We start from the raw sequence: 13,196 nt of genomic DNA, 5'->3' as shown, positions 1-13,196 counted from the left end.
ATAAATTATTTCAGAGGTTTTAAATGGTCCTACTACTAAAAGTTATTTATTTCTTAAATGTCAGAAAAGTTTATTCCTTGGCTTATGATCTATTACAATTCAATATCATACATACAGTGGTGCCAATGAGCCAATAACACATTTTCTTGAAACCACATATTATCAGAAGAAAGACAGGGAGACTATAAACAAACTGTGCATTTAGGGTGGGTGGACAGTGATTCGGAGAGAAGCAATAAGGCCACACCATGAAGGGCTTTCAAGAGTTAAACAGAAAGTATAGGGCCAGATATTAAAATAATACTTGATACCTTTTTTTGTGAGGAAAACACTTTTACCATATTTCCAAGCCATGTATTTCAGGGTAGAATTTTATTTCCATTGTTATTAGGCTCTCATAGACCAAAGCTTAATGGGAAAAATATATCAGATCAATCACCAATCAAGTATCTAAGACTATTTGGCTCCAGTTTACCAAGAAAGCCGAATAAAAACAGAATTTGCTATTGAAGTGGATGTAAGCTTGAAATAATACTGAGCATGGGTGTGGGTCCATGTCTCCCCAATGTATAAGGTAAAATGCCTTTCAAAATGTTAGGGTTCTATAAGACTGTATCTCATTCACTACGTGGGTAAACATATAATATTTTTCTGAACGTTAAAATGAGGATCCGTTTACCCACTCCTCTGTAACCATTCATTCTTTGAGGTACAGTTTATAAATTATTATCAGAATTGATATTACATTGGAAATCTTGATTTCAAAGATTCCACTCTTCAACAACCAGATTCAAAGCTTCCAGTGCACTTACCTACCCCATGCTAAGAAGTAGCCAGTGTTCACTTTTCAAAAGCACCAAAAGAAACCAGAAAACAGTAGAATATACTGACAGACAGTATTTAAAATCTAGAGTTGTGTGTCCAATGAGATTATATTATTAACATAAATATGATCTTTAAGTTTTGTCAATTAGATTATATCACAGATCCAAATATAAAATTAACTATATGTAGTTTCTTTTTTATTGAGGTATAATAGTCATATAACATTATATTTCAGGCATATAATGTGATGACTCGACATTTTATATATTATTAAATGATTACCACAGTAAGTGGTGTATATATATATATATATATATATATATATATATATAATATATAATTATATATTATATATATTATTCATTATATATTAAATTATATAATATACATTATATAAATAATGTATATAAATAATATATTTAATAAATATATATAATATATTTATATATTATATATATATATTACATATAATAGGCCTCATCTGTCACCACACATAGTTGCACATTATTTTTCTTGTGATGAGAACACTCAAGATCTATTCTTTTAGTAACTTTCAGATATGCAATACAGTATTATTAATCAGAGTCACCATGTTATATATTATACCCGCATGACTTATTTATTTTATAATTGGATATTTGTAGTTTTTGACTCCCTTCACCCATTTCACTCCCCTACCCCTGCCTCTGGCAACCACCAACCTGCTCTCTGTATCTATGAGTTTGGCATTTTTCTTTCTTTCTTTCTTTCTTTCTTTCTTTCTTTCTTTCTTTCTTTCTTTCTTTCTTTCTTTCTCTCTCTCTCTCTCTCTCTCTCTCTCTCTCTCTCTCTCTCTCCCTCTCTCTCTCTCTCTCCCCCTCCCTCCCTCCCTCCCTCCCTCCCTCCCTCCCTCCCTCCTTCCTTCCTTCCTTTTCACATATAAGTCAGTCCACATGGTGTCTTTCTCTGTCTAACATATTTCACTTAGCATAATGCCCTCAAGGTCCGTCCATGTTGTTACAAATGGTAAGATTTTATTTTTTTAATAACTGAATAATATTCCATATATATTATATATAATACTATATATTATATATATGACATATATATTTATATATATCACATCGTCTTTATCCATTCATTCATTGATGGGCACTTAAGTTGTTTCCATGTCTTGGCCATTGAAAATAATACCGCAATGAACATGGAGGTGTATATATATTTTTGAAGTAGTGTTTTCATTTTCTTTGCATAAATACTCAGAAGTGAAATTGCTGATTTACATAGTTCTATTTTTAATTATTTTGAGGAACTTTCATGCTGTTTTCCATAACAGCTATACCAATTTACATTTCCAACAACAGTGCACAAGGGTTCCCTTTCCTCCACATCCTGGCCAAGACTTGCTATTTCTTGTCCTTTTGCTAATAGCCACGCTAGTAGGTGTGAGGAGATATCTCACTGTGGTTTTGATTTGCATCTCCCTGATTATTAGTCATGTTGAGCATATTTGCATGTACCCGTTGGCCATCTGTATGTTTTCTTTGGGAAAAAATGTCTATTCAGAGCCTCTACCATTTTTTTTTTAAACTGGATTATTTATTTCTTTTGCTATTGAGTTATATGAGTTCTTTATACATTTTGGATAGTAGGCCTTATCAGATGTATTTTCTTTCATCTGTAATATAAGAATTTACAGATAGCCAGTGAAAGAAACACGGTATTTCATTCATTTTTAATGTGACAATGTTTGAAAGATATAAAGAATTTTTCTATACCCTCTATTGTCATAACTCTAGAGTCAGAGAAAAAAAAAAGTATGTGTTGAATTCAATATAGTGTCAGTCAGGTTAAACCATTCATAAACTCTCATGAATTCTAATATAGTTAACATGATCAGGAATATAAATGTATCCTTTTGTAGTAAGACAAAAAAAAAAATCTCCAAAATGTCCTTAGTAACCTAAATAAATATTCAATTACTTGGTTTATCGCTACTCAGTATATGCGCGCTGCCTTTTAACCTTTTTTTTTTTTTTAAATACATAGAATCTTTGTACCTTTCAAACCATGGTTTAAATCCTTGGATTTTTCTTGTCTTTTTAAAAACAATAATAATTTTTTAGAAAATCTGTATTTTTGAATTAAGTTACAAATTACAAAATTCTTAATTTTCTGTTATCACAGAACTAGTCCTTCAACTTTTGGTTTTATTGTTTTCATTTTAATGTTTTTCAATGCATTCTAAATATAAACTTTTTTTTTTTAGCAGAAATCAAGGGCAGTTCGATTAATGAGCTCCAGAACTTTCCTCTGACCACCCCACCATACACAACATCCAAGGATTCTATGAGAATACTGCTGTTTTTAAGGGAAACAATTGGAACAAATAATTTTAAAAATCAGACAACTTGATCATCCAAAAAAAAAAAAAAAATCCCCAATAATGTCTTCTATCTAACTTTCATGATACAATTCTGATCTTTTAAAACTCATAGGTCTCTAAACATTAGTACTAAATCATGTATGAGTGTATTTATCAGGATCTCAATGTAGATACAGAGAGATCCACTTTGCAACCTAATTTGATCCAGCAGGATTCTTACTCTGTATCCTAAAGTACCATATATTGGAGTATAATTTTAAAAATGAAAAACAAATATGGTCTGACTTTTAACTACCATGTAAATTTGTTGCACTGTTTACAAAAATGACCAGATAAGATGTTCTCAACTCAAAATTCTTGCCGGATTAATAGTGGGGAGATTTTGTCAATCTCACATAAAAGAAATGCATGGTACTCATGCATCAAATATTGAACAATGGACCATAAATGATGAATATTTTTGTCAATTTTTTAATGCTTCTCCCTTATAGCAGAGATAAAATTTTGACAGTTCTGCACATACACTTCAGCTGTGCAAATGAATCTGTCACTTTAAGCTCTGCCTCTCCACTGATGCCAAATTTTTCTTCATATAAGAGACGCATTTCTGACCACACAATAGTTTCAACTCAGCAACAATAACTATCTAACATCTATTACAAGTTCCTTTTAAGGACAGACTTGTGTTTATTCTCTTCATTTTTTTTCCCACTGTTTTTGCCAAAACAATTATTAAAAATATCACGTAACAGATTCTACCAAGAGAAAAGTAGTGGAGATATTTTGGACCACATCGTGGTCTTGTGATGACTTAACAAGGGTAAAGTTCTAAGGTGGTCCACCTGTTGATACATTCCCTTAGGCCTACCCCATAGGTGAACATGTGGATAGAAAGGAAATAACAGATTTACCTCCCAAACTGCAGCACAACTCAAATCTCTATATTGTCTCTCCCAGACACTGTAACAGGGTCTCTTTAACAAGATAGTATGCCGCCTGCTAGTTTGTGGGATTCAGCAATTGTGAAAGCCAAGCTGCTCCAATTTTGAATGATCAAAGTAAAGACCCCAAGGAAATGGTCAACGAAGCCAACACAGAGACAACACACACAAAAAGATGACTGCTCAAGCAACCCAAGGCAGAAAAGATAAACCAGAGAGATATCACAAGGGTGATTTTTCTCTTTTCTGTGTCTCTGTTAGGGATGTCAGTGGATTGGACAAAAAATTTTGGAAATCTGGATTCTGGGTAGAGGGAATCATCAAAAAGCTTTATTCTATCAGGTAGTGTTTAATGTATTTCTCCAGTGGATGGTCATTTGTGATTATCTTCATGTACATTCTTGCTTTTGGGAGGTGATAGGAGTTACATATTTAAATGGAATCTGACTTTAATGTACTGCAGATTCTTGTAGAGAATCTATTCATTCTGTAGCTTTTAATTATGCAGTTGTTCAATAGTTTAATTATTCAGATGAATGTACATACATTGCCTATTCTCCAAATGCTACATTATACTTACCATAGATAAGTCTGTGTAATCCAATTAGATACTGACAGACCCTTATTTGTACTTGAAAATATCTTAGATTTATATACATTTTAAATGTCTGTTGGCTCTTTTTAAGACTGGGTGAGAAATGAAATCTCACTAAAACACTATACTAAGCGTGGCTAATAGAAAAGAGGGTAAGAAAACATGAGAAGGACTCCAAAAATACAGTAAAGAGGTATCTCTTTAAAAGTAATGAAGATAAAATTAATTGCTAAAAAAAAAAAAAAAGAAAAGAAAAACAAACTTCCAAGAAATTTTTAGTTACTATTCTCTAGCTTTGTTATAAAATCCAAATTGTGTTACTGTTTGTGTGGTGTTGCAAAATAATAAAAAAAGAACACAAATAGGATATAAGTTGAGTTAGACAAAGTGCTAGTCTAGCCAAACCCACAAACTCTTGACCTGACCCTCCATCTTCAATTCAAGGCCAACGATAAGAAAACCTATAACAGATATCAGAATAAAACATAAAAATAATATTTGTGGGCCTTTAGTCACTAAATGGTGATGATTGGTAAATTTAATGTGTAGAATCTGGATTTTAGATTTGGGGTGGTCAAAAAAATGATTTGCTTCACTTATTCTAGTTTGATTTGCCCTGTTTATTCCAGTTCAGTCATTAAAGGACAAAACTAGAGAACATAGAAGCTGGCTCATATTTCGTGCTGAGTGACCTGTAGTTCACTGAATTCAAGTTGTTTCTTGCCAATTTGCCTCTGATCAAGGCATTCCCTAGAACTCAAAGGAGCACCCCTCTTTCCTATATAGGTCATCATCCTATAAACTCAGCTCTGCCAGCACCTCCTCCAGGAATTCTGCCTTGACTTCCACCCCATCTCCCCACTGGTGTCCCTCCTTTGTATTTCCCATCCCCATCCCTAGCATGGTTCTTGCCAGCTGTGCTACAATCGTTTGTCTACTGTTTAGTGGCCCCCATGAGAATGACAGCTTTGTGACGGCCAGGACTGTTCTGCTTTCCTCATTCTCATTTTATCTCCTGTACTTAGCACAGTGACCACTACATACAAACATCCCACAGAAATGAGCTTAAACCTTGCAAGTCAGATATTTCCCACCACTCCTTTCCCCAGGAGGAGAACAGCTAGAGTACCCAAAACTGTGTACACTGAGAAGGCGAAATACAGGAGGCAAGGACGCAATGAAAAAACCATACTTCAAGGGAGAGCACAGAACATGAGAACGAAGAAAGGAAAAATCATACGTGAGAGAAAGGTCTCCTCACGTTCATCCACAAAATATTAACTTTTTGACTATATCATCTTGTCTGAATTTTTCTTCTAGTTTACCTAAAGTGGGCAGTGGAGGAGGAAATGTACGTACAACAGAAAGATAGTGGAAGCATTTAAAGGTATCTAAGAGATGATTCCCTTGATTATTAGTGAATTTCATTCTTCCATTGAAACTACTTAACATCTTAAATATATTAGCGCACAGTAATGAGACTATATGGAAATTCCAAAGAGCAAGGTTAATGGACTCCACTGCATTTGTTAAAACAGCAAAGGACAAAGATATCTGGTGATAAGTATACAAGTATAGGATCAAGCACCAATGTTATAAGCCAAAATGACTCCAAACTGTATATATCAGAGAGTTATAAATACAAGGGTAAAACCTATATGAACTAGTATGGAGAAAATACATCAGAAATGTCGTCGTTAATATAAAATGATATCATCCAAAATTTGACAAGATAGTAGATTTAGTACCATGTGAATGAAAATTTAAAAAGGGGGGGGGGAACTGGGACGTGCTTTTTGTCTAGAATTCATCAGGACTCAAATAAGTATAGAAGGGAACATTTTTGACAATCTCTTAAAATATTCTGAGTCATGCGTTGCTTTGGATGTTGGTGGTGGTGAGGAGAATGTGACCCCAATATTTAGCTCAGTTATGTGACATTGTAAAAGGCACTTAAAATCTATGGTACCCTATAAGGAAGAAAACATTTAAAAATGATAATTTGGTAATAATTTTTAAGGAAAGTAATAAATTATTTTACTTCAAACTTAATTAAACTTGAACATTTTTTCTCATGGAGAGAATAACAATGTGGTTTTCTGTTACCTGAACCATAAATTCAAATGATAAGATACACCTGTTATCAGCCATTTGGCAAAAAATGTATTGAGTTTCTATTGTATTCTGGTCCTGGAGATACAGAAATAAATAAGCAATGTTCCTTCTTTTTAAATAGCTTATAACCTAGCATCTTCTGCAAAGCAACAGTAGTAGATGGCTATTTGGAGAGAAAAAAGAATGAAAAATACAGTGGCGTCTTTTGAGAAAAGGTGTGATTGATCTGTGAAGCAAGAAATACAGACATTAATAAATTCTCCAAACAGGGCAAACTGTATGCCTTTAGGACTGACAGCAGGACAGTCCCTGCTCAGACTTCAGCTGGCAGGGTCATGGAAATCACCGCTGTCAGATACACCCTTTGTGAACATGAAAGGCAGTATACATGTTGATATACAGCATGAAAGTGGTCATTAAAGAATATAGAGGATAATTTCGTGAATCAAGAAGTATGAATTCAATCAAGGAAGATGCTGCACCAGATCCAGTGCTTGCTGACAGGGGGAAACTCACTCAAAATGTGAAGATAATGGAAAGCTTACTGACAGAGCCCATGAGTGCCACAGATTTGGGATAGTATCTAAGGGTCCGGTGAAATACTCTAGCAGTATACTTTTACAAGGACAATTGGGAGAGTAAAGAAATAGAGAGAGAATTGTCTTTCTGACAAAAATTTTAAAAGGTGTATCGGTGGTCAGGCTAATTACACAGAAATAACTCCTAAGACCACAGCAAATGACAAACAAGTGATATGTGACTCCATGTGAAACAGATTAAAATGAAAACTTTTATGAACTATTTCTAAAGTGAAGGAAAAGATAACAAAAGCTAAACTAAGCTATGTCACCTTCAAACATTTGAGAGCCAAAAAGAAGTCAGAGACTGTTCAGGTTAATTTGCTCATTTTAAAAGAACCGATGTCCACATTGGCTAAACTGTCTGTCAGGGTCACACGGCTGGTTGGCACATCGAGGCTTTGACACCAGATCTGCCCGTTGTTAGTGCCCTTACGTTAATGCCGCAAGATCCCACTCATTATTGTCCTGCTATAGACAAGGTGCCTCATGAAATGATTTAGCAGGACATAGGAGAGACCTAAACGTCTGCACCTCTCAGATCAAAATTAACTTCCCCTATGCCCGCCCCCAACAACAAGCAAAAGTGTTCTTACCTCCATTTTGTTTAAATCAATAAGCAAAGAGTCATCTACTATTTTAACTTTATTGTGTGAGTTATATACTTATATAATTAGAAAGTAAACTAAGTAAGAGCTTCGCATTTCTACTACTTACTGTGTCTTCTAGTGTGTCTGTTTCAGAGAATATAAAACCCAACAGCAAAAAGGAATTTGGTTATCTTTCTTCTGGAATTGTAAATTATGCTCCCCACCCCCACTCCCATCCCCTACACACACTTCTAGTTCTTTCTCTCTTTCTGCTCTCAATTCCCCAGACTCCCAACATACACATTAAACTCGCAAGGCAAAACAGGGCGTGGAAAAAGTGAGACCTTAGGGGGAAGAGATTTTTCTTTTTTAGTTTTACAACAGATAAGTGAATTTCCTGAATTATAAATTAAACCTCTAGAGATATAAATAGAATAGGGAAGAGCTGCTATGAGATATGGCATTCTCTTACACTCACTCAATAAGTACTTCATAACTCACTTGATGCTGGCAAGTTCCATATAATACATTAATTCAAAGACTTGGGAAGAATGTCAATAGCTCCTTTTGCCTACAGATTAAAAAAAAAAAAAAAAAAAAAAAAAAAAGCCACCTGGGAATATAATGGATTAATTCCAAAGTTGCTGAGTTTAGACAGATAAATAAATAGAACAAAAGAAAAAGGTACACATAAGCCAATGTCACACGTCTTCTCTATCTACACAATACACTTTTATGTTTTGAACAGAAACATTTCGTAAGTAGTACTTTAGCTGCACTTTTTTTTTTTTTAAGTCTAGCTTTTATAACACTTGACTGTTACTTAGTCTTGTCTTTCCCGAATAGAAGAAGGTTCAAAGATATATTTGTGGCAAATATCCTAGGTTCCGAGTGCTCCTCCTTGGTGCCCAGACTAAGGAGAGTGGAAAAGTGTCATTGGAGCTAAGGGGAGTATCACCGCCAAAACAACTGTCACCTCCATGAAAGCAGGAAAGCAGTAAGCAATCACCTCTCACCACACTACGTAAGTCTATTTTAATTGCAGAGTGCAATTCCATGTCAGTTGTTTTTGTCATATTACAATTTACACAATAAGAATAGTACCCTAGTAAGCCGGAAGAGTTAGTACACTTCCAAGCATGTGGTACAGGTCTTATGGCACAAGTGTTAGGAGCTGCAGATTTATTTTTCACTATATTCCCTCCGTCTCTGCTTCCTTAGGTAATATATTCTCATACTTACAGAGCCATTTCTCTCTTTGTCTTTGAAATTTATTTTATATTAAGCCAATCAGAATTTTAAAAATGGTACTTCTTTTTGTGTGCATAAAAAATTACAAGGTTCATATGAGTGAATCATTACAAAATTATCTCGTAGTATAAGTGATTTTGGTGATAACCTGATTCATTCAAACTGTATTTAAAATGAATGTAACATCGCCTACACTCAAAATTATTTCTCAAAACTGACAGTTAGTAAATTAAATAGATTATTTAGATGTATTAAAATAAATGACTAAAAGTTTGGTCAACTTTCACGTGGAAAAATAAATGTGAGGAGGACACTTAGAGGATACAGTAGATATTTTAACCACACTGATAACTTATCAAGTCCTTTTATGGTACGTGGCTGGTCCAACTGTCTGGGTCGACCCTTCACTGTTTAATGCACATTTTTTCAATATTACGTCCTTAATAAATTTAAAAAAAACACATATTATTTGCTCATAAATTGAGAAGAAGCTGCTCTTCATTGGTATAATCCCTCATTCTACACAAGTATAGCTAATGTTTTGTTGCGTTGTTAAATTTTACTTTCCGTTCCTGTAGGTATTAACACAAAGAGCTGCCTTCCCTTTTTCCACTCCCTTTTCCTATTATCAGTGGATTCCTTCAGGGAAAAATGGTTAATAGTTTAGGGGTTATGTGTTAGTAAGCCTTTAAAATTTGGTATCATTCATTAAGCTGATTATTATGCTATCTATTTCTTTGTTTAAATGCACAACGTGGCAGGGCTAAAAAAATTTTACAGCTTATTCTGTTGGTACATTAGCGTATTAATTAATGGCTTTTTAGTAATAGCACAGCCTAGTAATTAAAAGCAAAGGCCTTGAGATAAAAACTGGATTTAAATTCTGAACCTGTTACATGCTAGGTAGATGACCTTGACCAATTGCTTCATCTGTCACCCAGGGATAATGACAGTGCCTTCACAGCACTCATCAGATCTCAGAAAGCAAGGTAAGATAAGGGATGTAAGGCATTAAGCATATCACCTGTCACTGTAATAGTTATCATTCACAGTATTATTATTGGTACCATAATTTATATTATTCAAAATGTTAACTCCATAATTTACATATACGTATTATCACACATTTTTAACTGTACCTTATGTCTCAATTTTACTCACAAGGTCATCATCTAACACACTGTTTAATGCCTTGTTGAAATGCAAATATATTACTATAAGAAACATAGTATATACATACATATCCAGAAATGTACAAATATGTGTGCGAATTTTTCCTACTGGACCCATAAATCTACTGTTTTAACAACTTTATTTTGAGTTCTATAATGAGAAAGTCAAACTAAATAAAAGTTTCACATTTCTAATACTTACTCAGTCTTCCAGTGGGTCTTGCTTCAAATCATATAAAATCCAACAGCTAACAGGAATTTGTTTTGCCATACAGCCAAAGTATTTCCTTCTCTTTCTTACGGAATTGTCAAATCTACCCCCACTTTATTGGCTCCTCATTATTACCAATTATTAAGTGTTCACACTTGATTCTGTTAGAATGCTGTTGAGATTCAGTGTTGAGTTTGGAGGAAATCAAAATGTATCTCATGTAAGTTTCTAGAACTGAGGTACATACCTGCATTCAAAAAAGGTAAGTTGTCTTTTCCGCTCACACTTTCTGGGGCTGTACATTCACATACCAGTGCACACTAGGAAAGCACAAAAGGAAAAGAAAACATATTTGAAAGAAATCAAAATATGAAAATTCTTTTATTTTGTTTACAAAATAGGAGGCAATGCACATGATTTCAAAAAATTTTGAGCAAGACATTTTTGTACAACTATTTGCAGCTTTATCTTTACTAGGAAGCTTGTTTAACTTGTGATTATTTACTTATATTTATATATAATATGATTGTATTATGTAATTATAGACTGCATTTCGGTTCTAGTTAAAGACTATGTAGGAAAGAAAATGAAACGTGGGAAGGGATTGTTCCCACATGCTCGAGAGATATGTTCGTAGTACAGCAAATCACATCTGACAAGCTGAATGAAGAGTTTTATATTTCTGACAGCTGGGATGATTTTCAATCAATAAAAAGCAAATTATTTTCTAGAAATTATTCTGAATCAATACAAAGAAAATTATTTTTAAGTAAAGGCAACTGTAAATAAAAAAAAATTATACTGTACCATCTAATTACATAAGAAAAAAGGAGAGTTTGTGTCCAGCAAAACAATGCAAACACTTGCTCATAAAGTATGAGGGCAATGTATAAAGATGCTGAGCCAGAGATCACACGCTCATGAGCCTTTACAGAACTGACACTTCTCCAGCCAGAAAGACAGAAGAAACACAGAAGAGCACATGACAAGTTCTAAGTAAGTGAACCACGAGTGGGAGACCATATCCCGGATAACCTGTCACTACGTGTGGGACTCTCCTTCAGCTTCCCAGGAAACTGTAACTAACAGAGGAAGCAAAACTCTTCTGGCCCCAGGAGGTTGACAAACGACCTATTTTCACACAGCCAGTAATTTTTTCTTCAAATGAGTTCCTTTCTCTCTCTAGCCAAAAAACAAAAACAAAAACAAAAAACAAAAAACAAAAAAAAAAAAAAGAGAAAGGCTGAGGCAGGAGAGTGAATTTTTTAGAGGAACTATATCAGATATAAACTAATAAACACAAATAAAAACAAAACAAACAAAACCCCAGAAAGTTCTTTTGGTGATGAGTTCTGAGAGAAACAGCCATCCTTGAGGAGCATGCATGGCTCTGCTCACGAGGCACTAGGGCCCAGACCACCCTCCCTAGGAGAGTGCATCAGAACTGCACTCTGTCTGTCTCCCTCCACCCTTCCTCCTCCAGGCACTGGCCCCCTTTGAGAATGTTACTCTCTGTATTCTTATGGTCCACTACTTATTCCTCTATCATCACATTCATCACATTACTCAGAATCTTTTTTGATGGGGAAAAATGTGCTTTATAACTTTTTCAGGGCTTATATTTGAGGTCCTAGTAGAGTGAAAGAATGAATAACTGCAAGCAGCTCTTAAAATTTGATGTTCTCTAAATCTTTGTCCTGACCAACTGGAAGTCAGAGGGGATATCCCCCCTTCTTATAATCCACAGCTATTTTAGAAACGCCCTTCCTAAATCACCAGAGCAATGTGCAGGGATGCTTGGCCATACTTAAAATTCTTTATTTCTCCTGTTTCTAGTATTACCTCTACTCCTGTCAGCCTATATGGGCTGATAAAATAGTCTTTTGTAAACATTACATTCATCACATCCATGTTCTGTTCTAGAATGGATAATGGTTATTTGCTGCCCAATCAAATCCTGTGTTCTCAGACTGGTCTTCAAATCCTTTCCTGATTTGCCCCTGATATCCTTCCACCTAATAACGAGGGATATAGCTATGGTCCATCCTCCTTTCCATCTCCAATATCACTTATAGGAATGGTTTAGATTAAACCTTTTCAGTGAAGACGCCGTTATTCATAGGGATCAGGCTATTATCCTAAGAAACTGCTTCCCTACATGGACGCCACCCTGTCTCTGTGTCATTAAAGACAACTCTCTGTTTCCTAAAAGAAGGCCTTGATTATTTAACAAATAGATACAGAAATATAACTTTCATACAGTCGTAATTCCCATCCACACTGGGAATGTCCACACAGGTACTTAGGACAATTTTAACATTCTTATTTTGCAATGTTTGTATTGTCTTTAAAGGTTTACTATTCAAAATGCTCTCCTGATTTAAATGCATGAAACCAACAAAAAACACCCAATAAATATTTTAATATTTACTAAATTACTCGATATTTTCATATTTGTACTCGGTAATTCTTTTTTTCAATTGTTTCCTGAGTGTACCTTCTATCTTTATCTAGCGAAACACAACATTTCTTATTTTTTTGGCTTATTTAATT

General features: G+C 34.5%; 1 protein-coding gene across 8 annotated transcripts in view; it reads right to left on the bottom strand.

Annotated features, from left to right (window-relative positions):
• INPP4B (inositol polyphosphate-4-phosphatase type II B) overlaps positions 1-13,196 on the bottom strand; it is a 579,259-nt gene that overhangs the window by 153,447 nt on the left and 412,616 nt on the right. For all 8 annotated transcript variants that reach the window (XM_074338475.2, XM_019730782.3, XM_074338478.2 and 5 more), the window contains one exon: positions 10,891-10,963. In XM_074338475.2, the coding sequence (XP_074194576.1) occupies positions 10,891-10,963 (73 nt within the window). The remainder of the gene's footprint in view (positions 1-10,890; positions 10,964-13,196) is intronic.

This window comes from Rhinolophus sinicus, chromosome 15, assembly GCF_057876585.1.
Source record: "Rhinolophus sinicus isolate RSI-liver-muscle chromosome 15, RSI-T2T, whole genome shotgun sequence".
In the NCBI taxonomy this organism is placed as follows: Eukaryota; Metazoa; Chordata; class Mammalia; order Chiroptera; family Rhinolophidae; genus Rhinolophus; species Rhinolophus sinicus.
Note: the sequence above shows the minus strand (reverse complement) of the source record. Positions and strands in the feature narration are given on the sequence as shown.